Source organism: Hydra viridissima, unplaced genomic scaffold (assembly GCF_058129835.1).
Source record: "Hydra viridissima isolate aposymbiotic clone 2 unplaced genomic scaffold, HvirCarnegie_v1 scaffold_12, whole genome shotgun sequence".
Classification (NCBI taxonomy): Eukaryota; Metazoa; Cnidaria; class Hydrozoa; order Anthoathecata; family Hydridae; genus Hydra; species Hydra viridissima.
The window spans coordinates 8,347,079-8,370,789 of NW_028324311.1; the positions used below are offsets into that span (position 1 = coordinate 8,347,079).

General features: G+C 30.5%; 1 protein-coding gene and 2 pseudogenes across 1 annotated transcript in view; 1 reads left to right on the plus strand and 2 right to left on the minus strand.

Annotated features, from left to right (window-relative positions):
* Positions 1 to 2,168: 2,168 nt before the first annotated feature.
* Positions 2,169 to 7,170, plus strand: LOC149881085 (uncharacterized; annotated as a pseudogene).
* Positions 7,171 to 11,247: 4,077 nt separating this feature from the next.
* LOC149881086 (uncharacterized) lies at positions 11,248 to 12,064 on the minus strand (annotated as a pseudogene).
* A 5,892-nt stretch (positions 12,065 to 17,956) lies between these two features.
* The window catches only part of LOC145193638 (FACT complex subunit SPT16-like), a 31,351-nt gene continuing 25,596 nt past the window's right edge, over positions 17,957 to 23,711 (minus strand). Inside the window, exons 25-30 of the mRNA XM_090069318.1 lie at positions 23,323 to 23,455; positions 21,271 to 21,383; positions 20,844 to 20,973; positions 18,619 to 18,751; positions 18,327 to 18,401; positions 17,957 to 18,236 (exon numbers count right to left, since the gene is read on the minus strand). Coding sequence (XP_089925444.1) covers positions 18,133 to 18,236; positions 18,327 to 18,401; positions 18,619 to 18,751; positions 20,844 to 20,973; positions 21,271 to 21,383; positions 23,323 to 23,455 — 688 coding nt within the window. The 3' untranslated portion in view covers positions 17,957 to 18,132. The remainder of the gene's footprint in view (positions 18,237 to 18,326; positions 18,402 to 18,618; positions 18,752 to 20,843; positions 20,974 to 21,270; positions 21,384 to 23,322; positions 23,456 to 23,711) is intronic.

Consider the following 23,711-nt stretch of genomic DNA (forward strand, 5'->3'; position numbering starts at 1 on the left):
GACTGGGATAGCTGCAGGTAATGTTAAAGGAGAAAGACTTTCAATGTTTGTAATTGGAAAATCGAAGTCTCCTAGATGTTTTAAAGGTGTGAAAATTATTCCTTGTCGCTATCGGGCCCAGCCAAAAAGTTGGATGTCGGCAGAATTATTTGAGGAGTGGGTTAAAGAAATTGACCTAAAGTTTAGTTTTCAGAAAAGAAAAATTGCTTTAATTATAGATAATTGTTCTGCCCATCCTAACGTGCAGAAACTTGATTGGGTGGAGCTTATCTTTCTTCCACCGAATACAACTTCGATCACCCAACCTATGGATCAAGGAGTTATCCGATCTCTTAAAGCCAAATATCGCTCACTTGCAGTGAAAAAGCAAATTGCTGCCTTAGAAAAAGAGAACAAGATGCTTAAATTTTCTATCTTAAATGCAATGTTTATGCTAACAAAAGCATGGAATTCCATTCCAGATCAAACCTTCATAAATTGTTTCAAAAAATCAGGAATATCATTAGAAGCAGTTGAAAAGCGTGTAAATGATGATAACAACCCTTTCTGTGGCTTAGATGTAGACGAGACTGTAATGGAAAACTTAAGAGATGATATTGAATTGTTAAAAACAAAATTCGATGCAGATTTTAACCTCACGGCCGACGAGTTAGTAGACATAGATTTTGATGTTTGCATTGCCAACAAATCATCAGATGAGGACATCATTGCAGAGGTTTCTGAGCATGATGCTATTGAAACTGAAGAGGAATCCGATGATGAGTGCGTTGGTGTTTCTGACAATACTACAAAGCCAAGTCTGAATTAAGCAATGCATGCTGTCACTGTACTCGAGAGTTACAGTCTTTATTCTAACTTTGGAGATGATTTGACGAAGGCTCTTAAAGACATAAATCGTGTTATTGAAATGGATTTAAAAGCCTCAAAAAGACACTTAATCTACAATTACTGATTTCTTTTTGAAAATGTAAAAGTTTAAATCACATAATATATATTGCAGTTAGGCCTAAGAATCACTATTTGTTTGTTTTTTTCATTTCTATTCGTTACTTTGACCGGAATATTTGAAAAAAAGTCAACTTTCTATAATTCGAAAATCTCTCTAATTCGAACTTTTTTTTTCCCCATTAAATTCGAATTAGAGAGATTCTACTGTAGTTGTAAATATTGTTAGTAGTTGTGAAATGACTTATGTACTAGGTGAATTATTTTAAATGCAAGCAATATTAATTTGGTTTTTTTAACAAACAACAAAGAATATTTATTGTAATCTTTATTAAATCTTAAAATGTTTTGTGATCTTTCTGATATTTTGCTTCCTTTTCTTATTTATCATTTCTAAATTCTTTAAGACTGATAACATATACGAGAAAGGACTAGCGCCCATCATGTACTATTTGATGCGCACAAAGCCTGAAGATGTTGATGAAAGTTATCTTAGTGGAAAGAAAAAAGAATTTGCAATTGAGGTTTTTATACTTTTTCTCAATTGATAACAGAAAACACATGATTATAAATTAACTTAAGTAAGACCTTTTATTTTTACTCAAGTATGTATTGTTTTATTATGTTCCATAATTTCTATCTAGCTTGAGTTTTGGGAGCGTTATCTTTCTGGGGAGTATGTAGCAGGAGATGAATTTACCATGGCAGATGTGTTCTTTTCAACATTTCTTTGCGTTCTTGTTCGCTCTGGTCTTTCTTTAGAGCTGCGTCCTAATATGAAAGCATATTATGAAAAGATAATCACTCGTCCTTCTATTCAAACATCTTGGCCGCCGCATTATAAAACTACTCCTGGTACAACGATTTTCTCTGGTGTATAGACCAATCTTACAATTCAATTTTTGACTGACAATCAAATTTTGTGAATGGTTTTTTATATGTTAAATTTTGAGAAAATTTTCGCTTTTATAAAATGAATTGATGTGTTTTCCAAATCTTCGTTCGGATTTCAACGATTCTTGTTTTGTTATCTAACATTTTAGTGACATGTCAAAAGTCTAATATGAAAAGCAACCTTTTTTTAATTATTAATAATTAAGAAAAGGTTGCTTATATAAAACCATAGTTATAAGAAAGATAATTTCTGGACTTCCGAACCTGCACAAAAGACTGTTGTTGTTAGCGATTGCCTGTTATTTTTTTAAGTTGTCTTTCTGTTTTTATTGAAATTGATTTTTTTGATATGCCTGGTGAAAATTATGCAATATTTGGTTGTTCAACTTAAAGAAGACACAAAGGTATCAGCATTTTCAAAGTTCCTACTCCAACTAATGATGCAAATAAGAAATGGAGTAATGAGCTTATTAACGTAATTACTAGAGACAGACTCATCGATGATTTTTTGAAAAAACTAATTGATTCCTTCAACCTTTATATTTGTGAGCTTCACTTTATTGAAGATCAATTTTGGGTTTACTCATCTCGAAAAATTTTAAAGGATGGAGCATTGCCAACTCTAAATCTCCCCAAGAAAAGTAATCAACCGCATCGAAGATCAATATCCATTACAAAACGTGAGGAGTTTTTAGTGACGCAAGAGTTAATTTCTCGAACTACAACGTCATGTTACAACTCCTTTGATGATTTTACAAAGCGTCTTTTAAAGCTCTCTCTTGGTGATTGTTGGAAAATTTCTTTGGATGATAAATTTGCAGTAATTACTTGTAATTCTCCAGAACATACTTTACCAAAGTATGAAATTTATGTCGACGAGTTGCTAGACTATTGTATAAGAATTTTTGATTGGATGTTACCAATAGATCATCTTTGGCACCTTCAATATAAAGGATCTTTTTTAAATGTTAAACAAATAGTTAATAATTTTCGCAAAAAAGCGTTTTTTACCAAGTAATTTACCTAAACTTTTTATTAATAAAATTGAAATAAAAACAGAATCGGTCACAAGATTTTTAGACATTTACATTGATGAAAATATTACATGGAAGTATCATATCGGCTTAATTTCTACTGAATTGGAATTCTATATAAAGTCAGATACTATCTAAGTAAACAAAATTTAATTCAACTCTATTACTCATTTATTCATAGCTATCTAAATTATGCAAATATTGTTTGGGGAAGTACCTCTAAAAGTAAGTTGCGAATTCTTTACCATCGTCAGAAACACGCAATTCGTATAATATGCTTTGAAAATCGTTTCTCTCATTCAAGTATTTTATTTAAAAGCGTTAAAGCATTCAACGTCTACGAACTTAATGTCTATAATATTTTATGTTTTATGCTTCGTTGTAAAAATGAACAACCATTGTCGATTTTTAAAGATTTTTTTACCCATAAAACTATAACCAAATATCCTTTACGAAATAATAATTTATTACTTGAACACTTTTGTTAAACAAAGTTTAATCAATTTTGCATAAACTATCGAGCACCATATTTATGGAACAAAATTGTTGTTCCAAATTTTGATTTGTCAATTTCCTTTTCAGTTTTTAAAACTAAATTAAAAAACTATATTCTTTCTACTGGCAATTTATATAAATATTTTTGAAATGAAAAATTATTTTCACTCTGGATAATTTGTAAAATTATTTTCAGGTTTTTTTAATTCTACATTGTCACTAGCTTTTAAATAAATTGTATTTTTATTTTATTATATATACACGTTTGATATATTTATATGGTTCTGACGACAAGATCTTTTGGATCTTCTTTCAGATACCAAGTTTATATATTGTTATATTGTTGTATTACGATTAATAATTGTAAACTAAAAAAAAAAAAAAAAGTTTCTTTATCAAAATTTATAAGTCATATTGAAACTCTTGTTCTTTGTCCAGGTGTTGAAGTACAAAGTTTAGACTTAATCAACCAAAATTTTACATTTGAAAAACATGTTATAACTAAAAAATTTAGCTACTTGCTTTTTAAGCAACTTCCTCTTAAACCTAGATTAAATCAAGATAAGTTTTATCGTTCACTTAATTGTAATATTTTAATAAAATCCCAGAGTTATTCATGCAATTCTTAAACCTAGATTAAATCAAGATAAGTTTTATTGTCCACTTAATTGTAATATTTTAATAAAATCCCAGAGTTATTCATGCAATTCTTGGCAACTTAAAACTAATTATGAAGTAAATAATAAAAATAAAATTTTAAACCAACCTGCAAAGCTGAATGCTCCTCTTAAATTTACCTCCACCGAAAGAATTAAATTAAGTTTGCAACAACAGCGTTTAAAATGAAAACAGTTGGAAAATCAGATTGAACATATGAAAACAGCTTTGAATATGGAAAGTGAAAAAGTTAATTTAGAATTAGATCAAGAACTTAAAACATTGTACTCTGGTTTTAATCAAAAAAAAATTCCAGACTTCATGTTTTGAAATGAGCAGCAAAATTATACTAAAGCTTCTAGTCCCTGTAGTGTTAAATATCATCCAATGATAATAAAATTTTGTCTCAATTTAGCAGCTAAATCTTCGTCAGCATATTCTGATTTGCGTTTTGATAGTAAGACTGGTTCAGGATATTTAGTTCTTCCAAGTTTATGCACGTTGAGAGACTACAAAAATTATGTACATCCTTCAAGAGGTTTTAATCCTCAAGTCATTAATGATCTTGCAAATAACACCTGTTCCATAAATTTGAGACTAACTTAAATAAGCAATATTTGATTAGTAAGCTTGATAAAATAATCAGTATTTTTGTATCAAATTAAAGCTCTATCTTTCCTCTTTCAATTAGCATATAAATTCTCTGATTATTTTTTGTTTAGGTAACAAATTAAAATGCCAAATCAACAAGCCCTAAAAAGTCGTGTGTATAATTTTTATAAAAAAAAAGATGTAGATGGAAAACACGTTGTTTGGAACCATTTCAAGATGGAGGGCTACTCAAAAGCTACAATTTATAGATATATGAACAGTTATGATCAAAATAAACCATTGGGTCGCAAAGCTGGAAGTGGAGGAAGGCCTACTCTTAATACACAAAACAACCGCATCAAATTAAGGAAAATGTTTAACAATCGAAGAGGTGTGTCACTTTCAAAGGCTTCTAGAAGACTTGGTTATAGCAAAAGCACCATCGGACGAATCTTAAAATGCTTTAAAAAGCCTATTCTTTGTTATAAAAGAAAAAAAAGACCGAGCAGAACTCCTGAGCAGAGGCTTTGGTGTCGCCGAAAATGTGGTCGACTTTATTCAAAATATCGCAACCATGAATTTATTATTGATGATGAGTCATACTTTACTTTGTCGAATAGCACACTGGCTGGTAATAATACATACTATTCAAATAATCAAAAATTGACACCAGACATTGTTAAGTATTATGATGTTTCAAAATTTGAAAAAAAATTACTTGTCTCCCCTCGAGGGGTCACCTCTATTTACATTGCTCCTTCTGGCCAAGCGGTAAACCAAGAGATCTATTTAAAAGAGTATTTACAAAAGCGCTTGTAACCTTTTATTAATAAATATTATCGAGACACCAAGTATATCTTTTGGCCTGATTTAGCAACATCTCACTATGCTAATTCGGTAACAAAATGGTTAAAAACCCAGAAGATACCATTTGTTCAAAAGAAAGACAATCCAGCAAACTTACCAGAAGCTCGTGCTATAAAGGATTTTTGGGCAATGCTTAAGCGGGATGTGTACAAGAATGGATGTTCTACAAATAATATATCTAACCTTGAGCGTCGGATTCGTTATTGTACCAGTAGACTTGACCTAAATGCTGTACAAAAGCTGGTACAAGGTACCAATACCAGACTTGATCAAATTCAAAGATATGGAGTCTTGTGATAAATTTATTTTTATTTTCCTATTCTGCATATTTAATTCTAAGAACATACCAAAAAAAAAATTTTTTATCGTGTTTATTTAAGTTTTTATTCAAGTTTAAAGCCAGTCTCAAATTTTATGGAACAGGTGTTAAAACTTCTAACTTCTCTAGTTCTGAACGATTTGTTACAATTCCGTTTGATGAAATGAAAGTTCAAGAAGATTTGGTTTGGGATAAATACTCTGGTGAGTTAATTGGATTTATAGATTTAGGAGATATTCAAACTAACTATGCAACACTTCAAAATGTGAGAGACCTAGCCTCTTATGTTTTAGTTTTTCATGTTAAAAGTATAGTAAACCCACTTTCCTATAGTCTATCAACATATGCTACAACTGGAGTAACATCAACACAACTTATGTCAATATTTTGGAAAGCAGTGTGTGATCTGGAGAGTATAAATTTGAAAGTCATAGCTGCAACTGCAGATGGTGCATCTCCAAATAGAAAGTTTTTTAAAATGCATAAGAAATTAGATGGTGGCTCAGGGAAAAACATATATCGCACTAAAAACTTTTTTAGTAATGATAATAGATTCATCTTTTTCTTTGCAAATGTTCCTCATCTAATCAAAACTTCTCGAAACTGCCTAAGTAATTCTGGCTCTGGATCTAAATCATGCTACATGTGGAATAGTGGATATTTTCTTCTTTGGAATTATATTTCATCATTTTACAATTCTGATTTAGAAAGAGGTTTAAAACTTGTTCCTAAACTAACAAGCAATCGTGTAAACTTAACACCATATTCTGTGATGTGGGTACATCTTGCCTCCCAAGTATTGAATTTTGTTTAATGTTGGATAGGTTTTTTGATTGTTTGAATGTAAAGAACAGTGTTGAGCATATAACAAAAAGAAAAGCATTTTTAAAACCTTATGAATCAGTAGATGATTCAAGATTTGCTTGGTTAGATAACTTCCCCTTATACTTTAAATTGTGGAAAGAATCTATAGATCAACGAGAAGGAAGTTTTGATGAGAGCTCAAAATCAAAAATGTTTATTTCTTCTCAAACTTATGAAGGTTTGCAGATTACAATGCATTAATTCAAAGAAGTTGTTAAATTTTTACTTGAAAATGGTGTTTGATTTGTATTTTCTGAAAGATTCTGCCAAGATGACCTTGAAAACTATTTTGGAAGACAACGTGCAATTGGTCGCAGAAAAGATAATCCATCTATCAAAAATTTTGGCTACAATGACAATTCAATCAAGTCACAGTTTTCAGTTCTTCCAATTACTGGTAACATTCAATCTACTAACAATAATATCATGGATGTTGAAAATAATCCTTAACCGAAAAGAAAAAAAAATAGTTCAAAGTTAATTCAAATTAAAAACCAACATTAAGTTCTGCTTATTCACATATATTAATTGAAAAAAAAGGTTTTTTTCATAACCACAAAGTTTTAAAACCATTATTTTTCATATACAATGGTAAGAGTATCTATAAATGAATTAGCATAAAGGCATTAATTTTCTTCAAAAAATATTTCTAAACAAAATACGATTGGCGTATTTTATTAAAATAAATTGGCGGGCATCCATCAAGTACGACTAAGTTAAACTTTAAGTGTGTTTTTTTAGAAAAAGGAAGAATAATGAAAAAAAGCTGATTCCTGCCCTAACCCAAACCTTTCAATGTGTTATCAACTTACTACCAAATTCTCCCTAAATCAGTCTATGCATGTACCCTCATCTATCTCTAAATCAGTGTGATATATATATATATATATATATATATATATATATATATATATATATATATATATATATATACAAAATATATAATGTATTATTATAGTGTAATAATACAAATACTCTTGTGCGTTTGAGAGTGCTCAATACTAATGAATAATAGAGCAATATTTATTTATTTATTTATTTATTTAAAATGAATAAAAACACCTTTATATGGAACTCTGAGTTTCATGCCTTTCGGCAATCATCAGCCAAGTGTATATCGTTACTTAAAAACCGTTTAAAAATTACAAATTAAAATTACGGTAGAACGAGTTCTGACGTTACTAAACGGAAACAAAAAGACGTTAAAGGTTTTAGTCCCTGGTGTCAAATAAGCGATAAATATAAAACAACAAAAAAATGCAACTGCATAGACAAAAAAAAATTGTCCGTTAAATAACCAATGCCTTTCTAGCAATGTCGTATACCAAGCCACTGTAAATTCTGGAGATCCTCAATTCAAAGAGAAAGTTTATTTCGGTATAAGTGAAACTACATTTAAACTTAGATATGGCAACCATCTTAAATCTTTCAACGCGCCTAAATATAAAAATGACACCGAACTTTCCAAAGAAATATGGATGCTAAAATCTAAAAATCTGAAACCGGTGATTACATGGAAGATTATAGCACAATGCAAGCCCTACAATCAAGCAGCAAAAGTTTGTAATCTTTGTCTCCGCGAAAAATTTCATATATTATCATATAAAGGAGAAAACTTACTTAACAAAAGATATGAAATAATATCAAAGTGCCGACATGCAAAGAAATTTTTGCTATCCTTATTTGACACCAGGGACTAAAACCTTTAACGTCTTTTTGTTTCCGTTTAGTAACGTCAGAACTCGTTCTACCGTAATTTTAATTTGTAATTTTTAAACGGTTTTTAAGTAACGATATACACTATGGCTGATGATTGCCGAAAGGCATGAAACTCAGAGTTCCATATAAAGGTGTTTTTATTCATTTTAAATAAATAAATAAATAAATATTGCTCTATTATTCATTAGTATTGAGCACTCTCAAACGCACAAGAGTATTTGTATTATTACACTATAATAATACATTATATATTTTGTATAAATTTGCTCCGACAAGTTGAGCACTCTTCTCAAGTCGTCAACAAAATGGAAAAAATAAACCTGAAATACTCAATCAAAAATATACCGATTCCATCTGAAAAAGAATACAATTTAAAACTACTAAACAAAACAGAAATGCTCATAAAGAAAATGAGATGGAAGGCGTTCTTCTTCATAAATAATTACCCAAGAAATGATTCAAGTTATACAGACTACGGAATTAAATCATCAAAATGCCCACCGCAAATAAATGAAATGCGTACTTTTGAAAAAGACCTCATAAACCTAATTAAATCTATAAAATTTTGCAAAGTAAACTGCAAGTTTCAGAATAATATGCAAAAAGACTTAAAATCCATACGTACATCGCATAAAACATTAATAAAGGCAGATAAAACATCTAATTTGTATAAGTTATCTAAAGATGAATACAACAAACTGCTAACAAATGCAATTACTTCTACCTACAAAAAATCGTCGCCAGAATTAAAAGATCAAATAAATAAGGAAGGAAAAAACCTTTTAATCCACCACGAAGTGTATAATAATATTGAGATAAACGGATCGTCCGGTTGTTTTTTCACTTTAAAAGACCATAAAGATAACTTTATTAACAACCCTTCAGTTCGCCTTCTAAATCCTTCGAAAAACGAGGTAGGAAGAATTAGCAAAGTCATTTTATCTAAAGTTATCCACGAATTAAAAAGTAAATTACAGTTGAATCAATGGCAAAGCACCCAATTCGTTATAGATTGGTTTAAAAACATCAAAAATAAACCCCTTTGCAAATTTCTAATTTTCGATATAAATGATTTTTACCCATCTATTAGTGAAACCACACTTACCAATGCAATCAGTTTCGCCGAGCAACATGTTGTTATAAATGATGACGATAAAAAACTAATATATCATGCAAGAAAATCTTTAATTTTTAAAAACGATGAAGCTTGGATAAAGAAAAGAGGCGGATTATTTGATGTCACAATGGGTGCATTTGATGGAGCTGAAGTTTGCGAACTAGTTGGTATCTTTATATTGTTTCAGCTTTCTCAACATTACGATAAAAATAATTTTGGCTTGTATCGTGATGACGGACTTGCTATTTTTGAAAACAAAAGCGGCCAACAAATGGAGAAAATTAAAAAGCATTTTACGCATGTTTTTAAAGGTAACAACCTAAATATCTCTATTCAATCTAATATTAAAATTGTCAATTATCTGGATGTAACATTGAACCTGATCGACAGTTCTTATCAACCATATTGTAAACCTAATAACCAACTTTTGTATATTCATTCTGATTCAAACCATCCACCTAATATAATAAAAGAAATCCCTCGCACTATTGAGTCAAGATTATCAACTATGGCAATAAATAAAACTGTGTTCAATAACTCTATTCTTACTTATGAAGAGGCTTTACGTAAATCAGGATACAATTCAAAACTCACCTACCAACCGCAAATAGACAAACATCAAAGTAAACATCGCAAACGTAAAATTATATGGTATAACCCCCCGTTTAGCAAAAATGTTGAAACTAATATTGGAAAGCGCTTCTTAGCTTTAATTGACCAACACTTTCCAGTAGGACACAGGCTTCATAAAATTTTCAATCGAAACTCTATTAAAGTTAGCTATAGTTGCATGCCTAATATCAATTCTTTAATAAATGCACATAATAGCAAAATTCTTCAAAGCGATAAATATAAAACAACAAAAAAATGCAACTGCATAGACAAAAAAAATTGTCCGTTAAATAACCAATGCCTTTCTAGCAATGTCGTATACCAAGCCACTGTAAATTCTGGAGATCCTCAATTCAAAGAGAAAGTTTATTTCGGTATAAGTGAAACTACATTTAAACTTAGATATGGCAACCATCTTAAATCTTTCAACGCGCCTAAATATAAAAATGACACCGAACTTTCCAAAGAAATATGGATGCTAAAATCTAAAAATCTGAAACCGGTGATTACATGGAAGATTATAGCACAATGCAAGCCCTACAATCAAGCAGCAAAAGTTTGTAATCTTTGTCTCCGCGAAAAATTTCATATATTATCATATAAAGGAGAAAACTTACTTAACAAAAGATATGAAATAATATCAAAGTGCCGACATGCAAAGAAATTTTTGCTATCCTTATTTGACACCAGGGACTAAAACCTTTAACGTCTTTTTGTTTCCGTTTAGTAACGTCAGAACTCGTTCTACCGTAATTTTAATTTGTAATTTTTAAACGGTTTTTAAGTAACGATATACACTATGGCTGATGATTGCCGAAAGGCATGAAACTCAGAGTTCCATATAAAGGTGTTTTTATTCATTTTAAATAAATAAATAAATATATATATATATATATATATATATATATATATATATATATATATATATATATATATATATATATATATATATATATACACACACACACAATTGATCATAACCCTGAATTTACTATGAGAGTTACAACAAAAAGCTAACAAAAAGTTTATTGAAGTACCATCTTAATAAATTAAGTAACTATTAAGTAAAATTTTAAACAGAATTAAAGTAGTTTTATGCTATTAATGTTTTAATAGCATAAAACTACTTTTAGTTAACGAGTCTTGCAGGTTTTCTTTCTCATCTTATGTTTTTCAATAATGTCTTTGGCATAAGAAAACGAACGAACTCTTACAAATAATGTAATTAAGTGCTTTAGCAAATTCTTACTAACTTCAGTTGATTCTGGATCATTGCAAACTTTTTTATAAAAAGATAAAACAATATAATTTGTCAACTCTATATCAGTTATTTCCTGAGTTTTATTTACAGATTCAATAGTATTTGCTTTTGTATCAGAAAGATTGTTTAGAATAAGAGAAGACATTTCAGTGAGTAGTGTATTACTAAGTTAGATCACTGAAGTGTGAAGCTAGTAGATTTTCGCTTAACAATCCATAATAATCTTGATAAAATAAATCACTATTGCCATTAAATTTTTCTATTATTGGTTTTAACTTTTGCCAAAGATTTTCAGCATCATCTATTGAGAAACTAAATTTCTCGAAAGAGATTTGTTTTCTAATATCAAATGGCAGACACATTTGCAATAAACTTGCACATTCTTCAACTATGCTTTTCAGCTTTAGTGGTGACAATGTATTATACATTTTGGAAGAACCTATTTCAAAACTCTTTAAAATATGCTTCGATGCAATGTGTCTCTTTAAACCTCTAATTGTCTTGTAAACTTTGGGACACTGAATGCATGCATGTTGTTCGACATTATCTCTATAAATATCGATATCAGAAACAATAGAATCAATATCTGCAACTAAGTTAATGTAATTGTTCAAAAATCTTCCTTCAACCACGTCAAATAAACATTCTAAATCACTATTTGTTTCGAAATCGTTGTTAAAAGATGCCATTTTTTTAAAATTGTACAGGTTCACAGGGTCGTTGTGCAGTTTTCAAGTTAAAATCGAAAAACAATGGAAACGGTCCGTGTTTCCAGACTATGTATTCTTATGACTATGATAAAACTCAGCTTACTAGGCTTCTAAGAAGGAATAGTGAGTTTCCAAGGATGGAATTTTAGTTTTTATTTTAAGGTGTATATTTCCTAAGGCTAATAGAAGGTCGTATCTACTATCAATTTTACAATTTTTAAACTTTATAAGAGAATTTTACCATTTAAAGCCACTTTATTTTTCAATTAAAACATTTTACAGAAAGGTTATGGGTACAATTTTTCACATCTATTTGTGTGTAATTTTCCAAATTCTTTTAGTATGAAACTACTTTAATAAACTTTCTGAACAACTTTTAGAGATTTTTAACTGTTAATATCAAGTTTTGAGCTTGAACATCTTTGGATGAATCAACAAAAATATGATGTCACAAACATACAAATGTGGTACTTTTTGTAACACATTTAAATACAAACACTCCATTTTGTCTGATTTTTTAGATGCCCACTGAAAAATCAGACAAAATGGAGTGTTTGTATTTAAATGTGGTACAAAAAGTACCGCATTTTGTATGTGTAAATTATACAATCTGTAGATGTAAATGAAAAAAAAAATTAAAAAAATCTGCTTTTTTTACTGATTAAAATATGAAAAAGAACAAGTGCAAAAACGCGTGTAGAAATCATGTAAAAAAATTTTTTTCGTGTAAAATCATATACGTGTAAACATTTTCTACCGAAAAAAAAACAAAAAGCACCATTTATCATATAATAAATTGGTATGAAACCGGATTAAGCATAGAAAATAAAAAAATGCCACAAAAAGGAACCAGGTTGACAAAAAAAAATTCAAACAATATTTCGACAGCAATCAGTAGCGGCGCCAGGGGGATGCTAGGGGCCGCCAGAGCTCCCCCTCAAAAAGAAATCGCACCTTAAAGTATCCCCAGGAAAATTTTAGATTTTTTTCTTCAACTAATTTAATGTATTAAATATGTAGTTGTGAAAAAAAATCAACTAATATATTTTAATTTCAGTTAAAAAAAACAAAAAAAAAAACTATCACGCAACCTGATTTGAACTTTGCGTTGGCAACTGAGAGGAACACACTTATCAAATAAGGAACCTTGTGTAAGCAACTAAGAGGAACATGCAACGCAAATATGGATCGTTTTTGCATTTTTGGAAGCAGAGTTAAACAAAGAAATGTTAGTCTGGATGAAGAAGATAAACTGTGCAGTTATCCTTCCACTGAGAATGCTAATAGTGTTAGCACGGGAGAGTTAGAGGATCTAAGGAAGTCCTCAAGATGGACCAAGACAACCACTTCTGCAAAAATGCCCATCACGCTTGTTTGGAGTACAAAAGAGAAGTGTGAGTAAGGGCTGGCTTGATCAATATTTGGCTGGACTATTTGGCCGGAAGCGTGGAGTAAAAATGCCCTGTTTTGCTTTACTTGTCGGTATTTTTTAAAAGGAGAACACCGATTCCATCTTGAGCCAGAATTTACAGCTCTCAGCTTTAAAAGCTGGCGGAAAGCAACAGCTTCATTGAAGAGCCGTCATGAAAGGGCCGAATACAAATTTGTGATGGAAGCGTGGAGTGAATTCAATTTAAAGCAAACAAGTGGATCAAAACTCCCAAACAATGCTCAAAAAAAAGGACATTCTGCATTGGTTCAAGAGAATCGGAGGTACATGATGGGTGTTGTAGAAAGTTTGCGCTACACAGCTTGTCAGGGAATCCCCACAAAAACTAATTTTCCAATCACATCAAGCATCTCACGGAAGTTACCTTTGTTGGCTGAATCCTCTTTCGCAGTCTGAGAAAGAGGATTCAGCCAACAAAAGTAATTTTCGTGAGATACTTTATGTGATTGGAAAATTTGATCCCACTGTCCAAAAAAGGCGACAATTAATCCATCTTATGCTCAGTATGTTCATCATTACAGAACGAAATATTTAATGTTATGGCTGATAAGAAAACAAATCAGCAACGAGGTGAAAGAAGCTCAATACTTTGTTATTTTGGTGGATGAAAGTAAAAATATCAGTAAAAAGATATCAGCAAAAAGATATCAGTAAAAAAGAACTAATTTCTACAATTGTTCGTTAATTGCAGCCAGATTCAGAAAAGGTGATGGAAGAACTTTTGCATTTCACCTCAACTGAAGGATTAGGTGCAGACTGAATTTTTGCAGCATCAACATGACCTTCAGTCATTGTAATATTGATATAAATTGCTAAATTAATTGTCCTGTTATGAAGAACTCTGATTGTGAGTGAATGATTTCAAATTTCTTTGACTTTGTAATGCATTCAGTACTGTGGACTGGAATTGTTTACATTTACTATACATCTGGGGAAACAATGTGAATTTGTTGTAAAAGTTTCATAGTAAAATCTATAAATATGGTGACTGAGTCACGTTTGTTTATGCTTTAAATTAATTGTAGAGTACCACATTATTCACTATCTACTGTACTGGAGCCACCACTGACAGCAATCCTAAGGCAACGGTAAGAAAAATTAAGCTTGCATACTTACACTCATAAATTGGTCGTTACTAAAGCAGAAATAAATTACTGACATCTTCAAACTTTACCAAAAAGATCTGAGGCGCACAGAGCTGTTGTTCGGCCAAAACATGGAGGCTTTCTAGAAATTCCCTAAAAACTGATATTATTTCAACTTACAACTGATTTTCAAGTGTTCGTAAAGAGGATCAGCCCAACGTTTTGAAGTTTGAGTAATCGAAGTTTGAGTTTTATACTTGAAATGTCGTATATTTGAGAGGTGAAAATTCATGAAATTTTCAATCAGAATTACAAAGAGAAACTTGAACAAAATACTTTATCATTTGGACATTTATTTACTTCTGTAACCTTCAATAAGTGAGGAAAAGCAGCTTTTTTTTTTTAGATGAAGATAAAAAAAGCTACGTAGCTTAGGTAAACATCAGACGAGTTGCCGTCCAAACTAGCGAATGTCATTGGGTCCCGTTCGGCCGCTGATCGGGTAGTTTCAAAAAATTTTTTGGGTCCCGAACCTGTTCGGGTATAGTCCTGCTAAATACCCGATAACCCGATAACCCGAAACAATGGTCCAGCGGGTTAATGAGCACCGACAGCTAAGGAATCAAAACCGATAAATTATTGGGTACCCATTAAAGCACTAATTTTTTTTTACACCCGAAAATCCGAACTCGTTCGGTTTTTAGCTTTATCACTGTTCGAGTCCCGAAACTTAGTATAGATTTTTAAAAATTGCAAAAATTGCAAAAATCGCTTACTAAAATTTACTACAAGTTATTGCTAACGGTAATTTTAACAAAAATGGTACTAAATTAAACTTATTTAAGCTTGGAGTTTAAAGAATTATTTGATTAAAGAAGTATTTGATTAAACCGATTGAGTCCACAGTTAAGTGAACAGCATGAGTAAATGAAACAGTATAAATGATTTGAAAATAAATACAGTTTTGGTACCAAAAGTTAACTTTCTAAACACATTAGTTGTCTTAATGATCATAGAAATAAAAGTCTGGTAAATATAGCATTTTCACCTTCGAATTTTTACCTAACACTTATTACAAATAATCATTTAAAATTTGGAGATGTACTGTTTGTTTTCATGAATTTCTTAACATGAAATAAGTTGAAAGAAATTTGAACCAAATATTAAAAAATCATTTTCGACAAGTTCTTTGTTTTAATTGTCCATAATGTTAATTGCATCAACAAGGGCTTCCTAGATTTCATCATCAGGCTCATCATTAGGAATTGATGAAAAGCTTTTGGTTTCTTAGCAGAACTTGAGCAACATTTTTCTCTCAAACTGAGTGTAGTTGTTTTTGATGAAGAGCAGTTTTCAAGCCTTCAGAGGATCCATGCAATTTCTTCACTTCGTGACTGTCAGGCTGGCAGCGCTGAACAAGCGCTCTGAGGATGCTGAACTTGCAGGAATGCTCAGGATAGCAAAGGCAGCCCTGGAAAGAATTAGATAAGCGTTCCGTTTTGTTACCCAGAAATGCATTGGCTTTTCCATCCTTACAGAAACTGCCTCAACACATATTTCATAAGTAAAAAGTTCTCTTTTCAATCCAATTGCGCTCTTCTTCTGCTTCTTTGTCTGGATGAAGCTCAAAGAGAAGCTTCTAAATTGTGATTGCCGAAGGCTGTCATTGACAGGGAATGGTTAAATTTCGGAGTCTTCTTCCCCAATTGTGTCAAACAAACTTGACAAGAACTCTTTGATAGCTTCTTTCAGGATCCTTCAGGAGTTTGTGTCCTAATATTTATAACTTTTTGTATTTTTTGAACTATTCACAACTATTCCCAATTACTCGCATTTCTTTTACTTTTTCGCAATTTCAGATTGCATTACTTCAGATCATTTGTATCACTTATTTATATTAGCAACATTAGGTGTAACTTTTGAAAATCGGCATGTCTAATTGTGGATTGGGAACTTGCACAAAAGTAGACTACAGCCAGTTGAATTCAAATTTTTGACTAACAATATTTTTGGCAACTAGCTAGACAACGTTTTTGTAATTCTTTGCACTTTTAAGCAATGCTTGAAGGCAGGTGGCACCCTGTTTAATATTTACAGGCACTAAACAAAGAAATTAATCTAATTGGCAATGTATTACCTTATTTTTCGGCTTCGTTTTCATGGGGAGACAGGTCACCTGGATCTGAAGATAGTGTTGTATTTTCTTTTTCACGTTCACTTCCTTCTTCGTTTTTAGTATCAATATTGCCTACACCTGGTGATGACAGGTTACTTAACTAGCTAGCAAACATTTTCGAAATGTTTTACTCTCTTAAGCACGTCCCATTTTAATTTCAAAAGTTTAAAATTACAACCTTTCCAACATCATTTCAAGAAACGGAAAGGAAAAAATTCTGAAACAAACGCTTTACAGTCACTTTTGAATTTTTTTGCTTACCTTGAATTTTTCGTAACAACCAATCTGAGTCGAGCATTTCAAATAAAGAATGAGATACAGTAATTTCGCCTACCGGATTGCATGAATAGCATGAGGAAATATATAAAATTTTGTTTAACTACCGAACGGCCAAGTGAAAATATGATAATTGCGATTATTAAGGTTATACTCCACTTTTTTAGAAAGATCAATTATTTTTTAACAAAATGGACCTTTTTCACTGAATACCCGACAGAACTGTTCGGGAATTATTTTTTAAAGGGTAATCGGGTTAGGGAACCGTTAGGATCAATGACTTTCGGGTACCGATAGTTTAAATTACCCGGAAGATTGAGGTTGAATATGAAGAATTTCATCTACCCGATCTTATCGGGTAGTCGGAGTCCGGTAAAATTATTTTTGGCTGTTATCGGTGTCCGATTTTTGTTCGGGTCGGGTCTCGTTCGGTTTCTACCGGGACCTGTACACTCTCTAGTCCAAACTTAACAGTTTAACATTCTTAAAGGGTATGCAATTTTGATTCAGTTCACAAAACCGATATAATTGCAGAGAAAATACAAGTTGTGGAAAAGCATATTTCAAGAGGCTTTAAAAGGGAGCACATTATCGTATGAAATGTTATTTTTTGGGAGAATGAACACCACAAGTTTAAAATAAGTGTAAGGTTTTCTTTTCGATAAAAGTCTACAGCATTTTGCACTTGAAACTCTATCCCTCTCTCTAATATATATATATATATATATATATATATATATATATATATATATATATATATATATATAGACACACACACACACACATTAGACAATACAATCAAACGTATCGTTAATGTAATAAACTCGATGAGAACTTAACGGTCTTTCAACAAATACAGCGAAAAAACTAGAAAAATAGACTTAAAGAATAAAGCTTTATTCAAAGTTGAAACAAGTTTCTTTAAATTTCAAAGTAACTGAAAGATGTGCGCAGAAGCAACTGCCTTTTCTAAACCTCTACAGCATTTTGATGTCTGCGCTCTCTCTTTTTTTTTCATCGAAAAATCCAGTAAATCGCTCATGAAGCGAACGAAGTTTTTTTAATGCTTTCTTTTCTTTTTATTTTTTGTTGGTGTTTCTTGTGGACGTTTTCGCTTATTACCTTTATCGGATTGTCTTGATTCCAAATCTTTTTCTCTGTCCTCTGTAATAGAAACCGTAGTTTAAAAATTTCTATCAAATAACAGCAACAAATTTCGACGCAAAAAAAAAAGACGCAAATTGTTAAACTCACCTCTTTTAGCTTGTTCTTCTAAGTCACTCCAATCTTTTCCACTTGATTCGTTGCTGTCCAAGTCATCTTCATAATCTAAATCAAAAGAATATTTAATACTTTTTGTTACATTTTGTTATAATTTAGCGATTTAATTAGATTATTCAAATATAAATACAAATAAATAATAATATAAATATGTTCATAAAAGTCACAATGAAAGTGACACAGAAGAAATCAAAAGGTAATTGAACTTATAAAATGAACTTTACAAACTTACTGTTAAAAAAGTACATATTTATGCTACACACACCTGAATCAGATTCAGACTCAGCATCTCCCGAATCATATTCATCGTCATCATCATCTTCATCTTCCTCAAAGCTTTCATCACTTTCTGGTTTAAATTCTTCATCATCATCACTTTCGTCTTCCTCATTTTCTTCCTTTAAATAAAGGTTATAAGTTATGTTACTTCTATACCGATGGAAATTAGCACACAAGACACAGCATAAAACTTTTTTCAGGTAAAATTTTTTTAAGGAGAATATAAAAAAAAACTGTCATTTTTTCTTAAAGAAAAAAAAAAAACAAAAAGAAAAACAATATAAAAGTTCCAAATTTATCGTTTTCTTTTAATAGAAAATCTCTTATAAAAAATAGAAGTAAACCCTAAAAAATTAGAATAAACTTTAGTAAAATTTAGTCTCAAAGAATTGCTTATTGCAGGTGTCATACAAAGATTGATATTATCAGTAACAGTCATTTGGATGTATTTTTGAATTATAACTTCACAATACTGTAAACTTCTAAAGTCTTCAGACAGTTGCAATGAAAATCCATATTGAACAATATTTTTTTGAAAAAACTACTTCTCTTACTTATGGTCTAATATTTCACTATTTATCCTGTTTATGGTCTAATACTCTACCATTTGTTCTGGAGCTTTAGCACAGCATTAATATTCCATTTAACATTCTTATAACCTGTTTAAAAAGCCCCATGTAGATTACATCGTAAAATCCCACTATAAGAAAATATACTTTAAAATTTAGACAAACTCATGATTGAGTGCATCGAATTTCAATTTATACAAGATCCATCCATAGATTCCTTGGGATGGACCTAGTATAATTAAAATTTTGGATTGGGGATTTTCAATTAAAATAATAGTATATCCACATTAAAAACTATTGGCAGATGCAGGGCCAAGAAAGACAATAAAATAATTTTGCAGTTACTTAGTTTCTATTGACATTCCGAAATCATACCATGTTTGGTGTTTTGAAAAGCTGCATTCAATTACTCATCAAAACATCCAACTATGTGTTTATAATCAGAAACTTTCTTTACCTTCTAATCATGGAAACTGTGGGAAAAACTTGGAAAAGCCATGTAGAACTATTGGTATGATAGAAGTTAGTTTTTTTTTTTTTAAACTAAATCAGTCTGGAAACATAAATTAAAACAACTGATTTCTGAACTAAGTCAATAAAAAAAATGTTTGTGAATAAAACCAAATGTGTTCTGGCACAAATAACATCATTTTGAGTCATGAATTAAAAGAAACGTGATGTTGCTTTAGTAGATATAATGTTTACAGTAAACATTTATAACTCAATGTGAAAGAATATTGGCCAAACTTGTTTAATAAAATACTTTAATTATTTAATTCATCTGTTATTATACAATCATTAATCAAATTATTAAGTTAAGAAAATCCTCATAAAGGCTAAATTTGTGCAGTTTCACATATTATACAGAGATAATGAAGTAACAGTGGTTTTATAAGGATGTGTTCACTTTTTAGGTAAAAATTTATATTGCAGTATCATTTTAAAAATCTTTAAATTGTTGGACTTAACATTTTTGGTACAATTATTTTACAACTTTGGTTTTAGAGATTTTCATATGAAACTTTAAAAACTTGTCTAACATTGTTAAACTTATTTTATTCATACATTTTGATTAATAAATCACTGTATACTTTGATTTGTACCTGAAAAAGAAATTCCCATTTTTTATTTGATTTGCCTTAGTAGAAATCAACTACCAAAGGCATATTAACAAATGACAGCTTAGATATTTCTGAAGGAAAAATGTCTTTTAAATAAACTACAAATTGCTTATTTTTATTGTCTGCTTTCATTAGCCATGTGCATGATTGATGAAACTTTAGACAAGTAAAGTTTCATCAATCATCACAAGGACAAGTAATCACTACTACTTTAGCCACTACTGCTTACACAAATGCAAAATATTTCTTCTGCAACATAAGTTATATCTGATAAAATTTATAAAATATATAAATCTGAAAAAAGAGCTATTTTTTCAAGAATTTGATGTTTATAGATACATTTAAGGTAAGACTGACATTATTTGTGCCTATTACTATATTATTTTTGTAACTTAACTTAAAACAATTACATATTGGGCAACTACTATTTAATTAAGTACTAGCATAAATTTTATTTCATAACAAAAAAATTTCTTTAAGAGATTAATAATATATATATATCAACCAAAAGATTCACTTACATCACTTTGAGGCTCAAGAAATGACCAACCACCATTTTCAAAAAAATCTTCAGGATTTGTGTTTATTGTTTTCATAATCTTTATCCAATTTAAACTTTGAATTCCTTCAGTGTACTTTATATCGCACGAACTGAAAAACATTCAACCAACACTCAAAATAGTGTTTGATTAACACTATATTTGATTTTCTTATGAAACAGAAACATTTAACATTTACAATTTTTAACTTTAAAAAAAGTACATAATATATTACTACTAAAACTGTCTTATTGTAATATTATTGGTTTATCTCAACAAATTCTATGACATGATAATTTTATTCCAATGTTGGAAAAATAATTTATCCAAGATCACAAGATTTTGGTATTAAGAATTGAATATTAACTATAATCTCCAGATGAACTTATACTAAAAAACTAATTTTTACTTCAGCCAGTCTTTAACAGAATCAAGAGATGTCATTGGAATTGCGCTGACCATTGCCACTCTTCGTGTATAGTCTTTGAATATAAATACCAAGTCAAAATTTTTCATATGAAGCTACAAATAAAAATTAAAAAAAGGTAAGAGAAATTTAAAATAATAAAGAGGAGAAATTTAGCATTAAATCATTTTATGTCATGGTAATAACTTCTGCTTTAACTTAAGAAACTTAATAAAGAATTCTTTAAATACAGCTATTCACGAAAGTTGAAACGATTGCAGAATTTTTATCAAGTATGCTTGGTTTTTGTTTAATAAAGAAAAACTGTAAAATGAAATCGACTTAATTTTTTTTATTTATTAAAGAAAAAGTAATTAGCTTTAAAATGAATATGAACATGTTATAAAAGTTTTAATATTTAGTTAGAAAAAAGCTATTACAAAAAATCTTATAGGAAAAATAAGAAGCACAAAAGTTTAAACGAATTGCAACATTCGAACAAAAAATGAAAAAAAAAGCCAAATTAATATTTGAAGTGTCCTCCTTTGTTTTTATAGCAAAGATAAACTCGTTTATGCATTGATTCAACTAATTTCAAGCACATCACGTGAGGTACCTTCAGCCAGTACTCATTCAAAAGTTGCTTTAAATACTGAGTTGATTGAATTTCATGGTATGTCAGTTGATTGTCGATCCAAGACCAAATATTTTCGATTGGGTTGAGATCTGGTGATCTAGGGCACCAGGGCATCACATTGAACTTTTTTTTCAAAAAATATTCTTTGATTGAGTGTGCTGTATGAGCTGAAGCCCCGTCTTGTTGAAAGATGAATTGCTTGCTTCTGCCATACAAGTGCCTGATTGATGGAACTAAACACATTTCCAATGTGTTCTTGTAGGTGTATTGATTAATTCAGCCTTCATACAGCTCACAGAAGCCTATACCTTTGTGAGAAAAACATCCCCAGATGCCAACCGAACCTCCACCGCCTTGTCGACGATGTTGCAAAAACCTGTCTGAATATTTCTCAGTTGCAAATCTTTTGACATAGATTCTTCCCTTGCGGTTTACAACTTGAAAGTTAGCTTCATCACTCCAAATAACTTTTGCCCACTGTTCTACAGACCAGTCCAGCCTTTCTTTGGACCACACTCGTTGTTAACGTTTATCCGTGATTGAAAGAATAGGTTTTTTAGCAGCTATGTACGTTCCAATACCTTTGTCTGACAATGTTCGTCTCACAAGCTCTCTGCTAACTTTTGGATTATTTTTTGACTCATTGAAGATTTGTGCTAGTTTTTGTAGCTGAGTCTGGGGTTTTCTCTGCTCATTCTGAATATACCATTTTTGTCACGGTTGCTGAGTTTGGATGGTCTCCCAGTACGCGGCATGTCGGAGACGTCCTTGGTAAGTTCCCAGGTTTTGATGGTTTTTCTAACGCAATATTCAGAAATGTTAAGTATTTTGCCTATTTGTACGTTTGTGTAATTTTTTGTCCGCGCCATACCAATAACTTGCCATTTGATGTCACTAGAAACTGATTTTCGACCCATTTGCATACAATTGAAATTAATTTGAAATTCACAATATTTTAAGTTGATTTTTAATGAATTAAAAGCTGCCTGATGATGTTGTGATGAATTTTTTGATTGAAAAACTACTCAATTATTTGCTAATTAATTGATAAATTCGCACGAACAAAATTTTGCAGCGGATTTATCAATTAATTAGCAAATAATTGATCCAAAATAAAATCGTTTAAACTTTTGTGAAACCTCTTAATTTGTATCACCTACCTTTTAATGAAATTTCTGAGTAAACGGTAATGAGTCAAAACCTACTTTTTTTTATTCTATTAACAAATAACCTATTTACCAAATCGGAATAATAATTATTTTGATATCTATTTCCGTTAGATTTTTATTCAAGAAAAACCAAAGATTAGATTTGAAAATTCTGCAATTGTTTAAACTTTCGTGAATAGCTGTAGAAACAGTTTTTTTTTTTAATGACATCTTGTAAATACTCTACATCTGGTTTGTTTAAGTCATTACCTGAACCCTTTCAAAATGTACAAGCTCAATATCATCTAAAGTTACAATAAATGGTGGCTGTTCTGTTAAGTTTACAATGCAGTGAGTTGTTGGTTGCAACAACACTGTGCTTTTGTAGGGAACACCTGAAAAACTAAAAGCAATTTAAACAATATAAAAACTATTTAAATATTATTTTTAACTAAAAATTTAAATGCAAAGGCAACTTTAAAAAATGCTTCTGCATTCTCAGAATTCAAAATCTTTTTATAAACTCTAGAAAATTTGGACAAAAGTAGTCATGAACAAGAAGAGAATGACTTATTTGTTCAGCTACCACAACATTTTAAATGTGCTAGTGCATTTTAAATTATTATGGCTTGATGGTGTTAAACATTTCACAGCAGAAG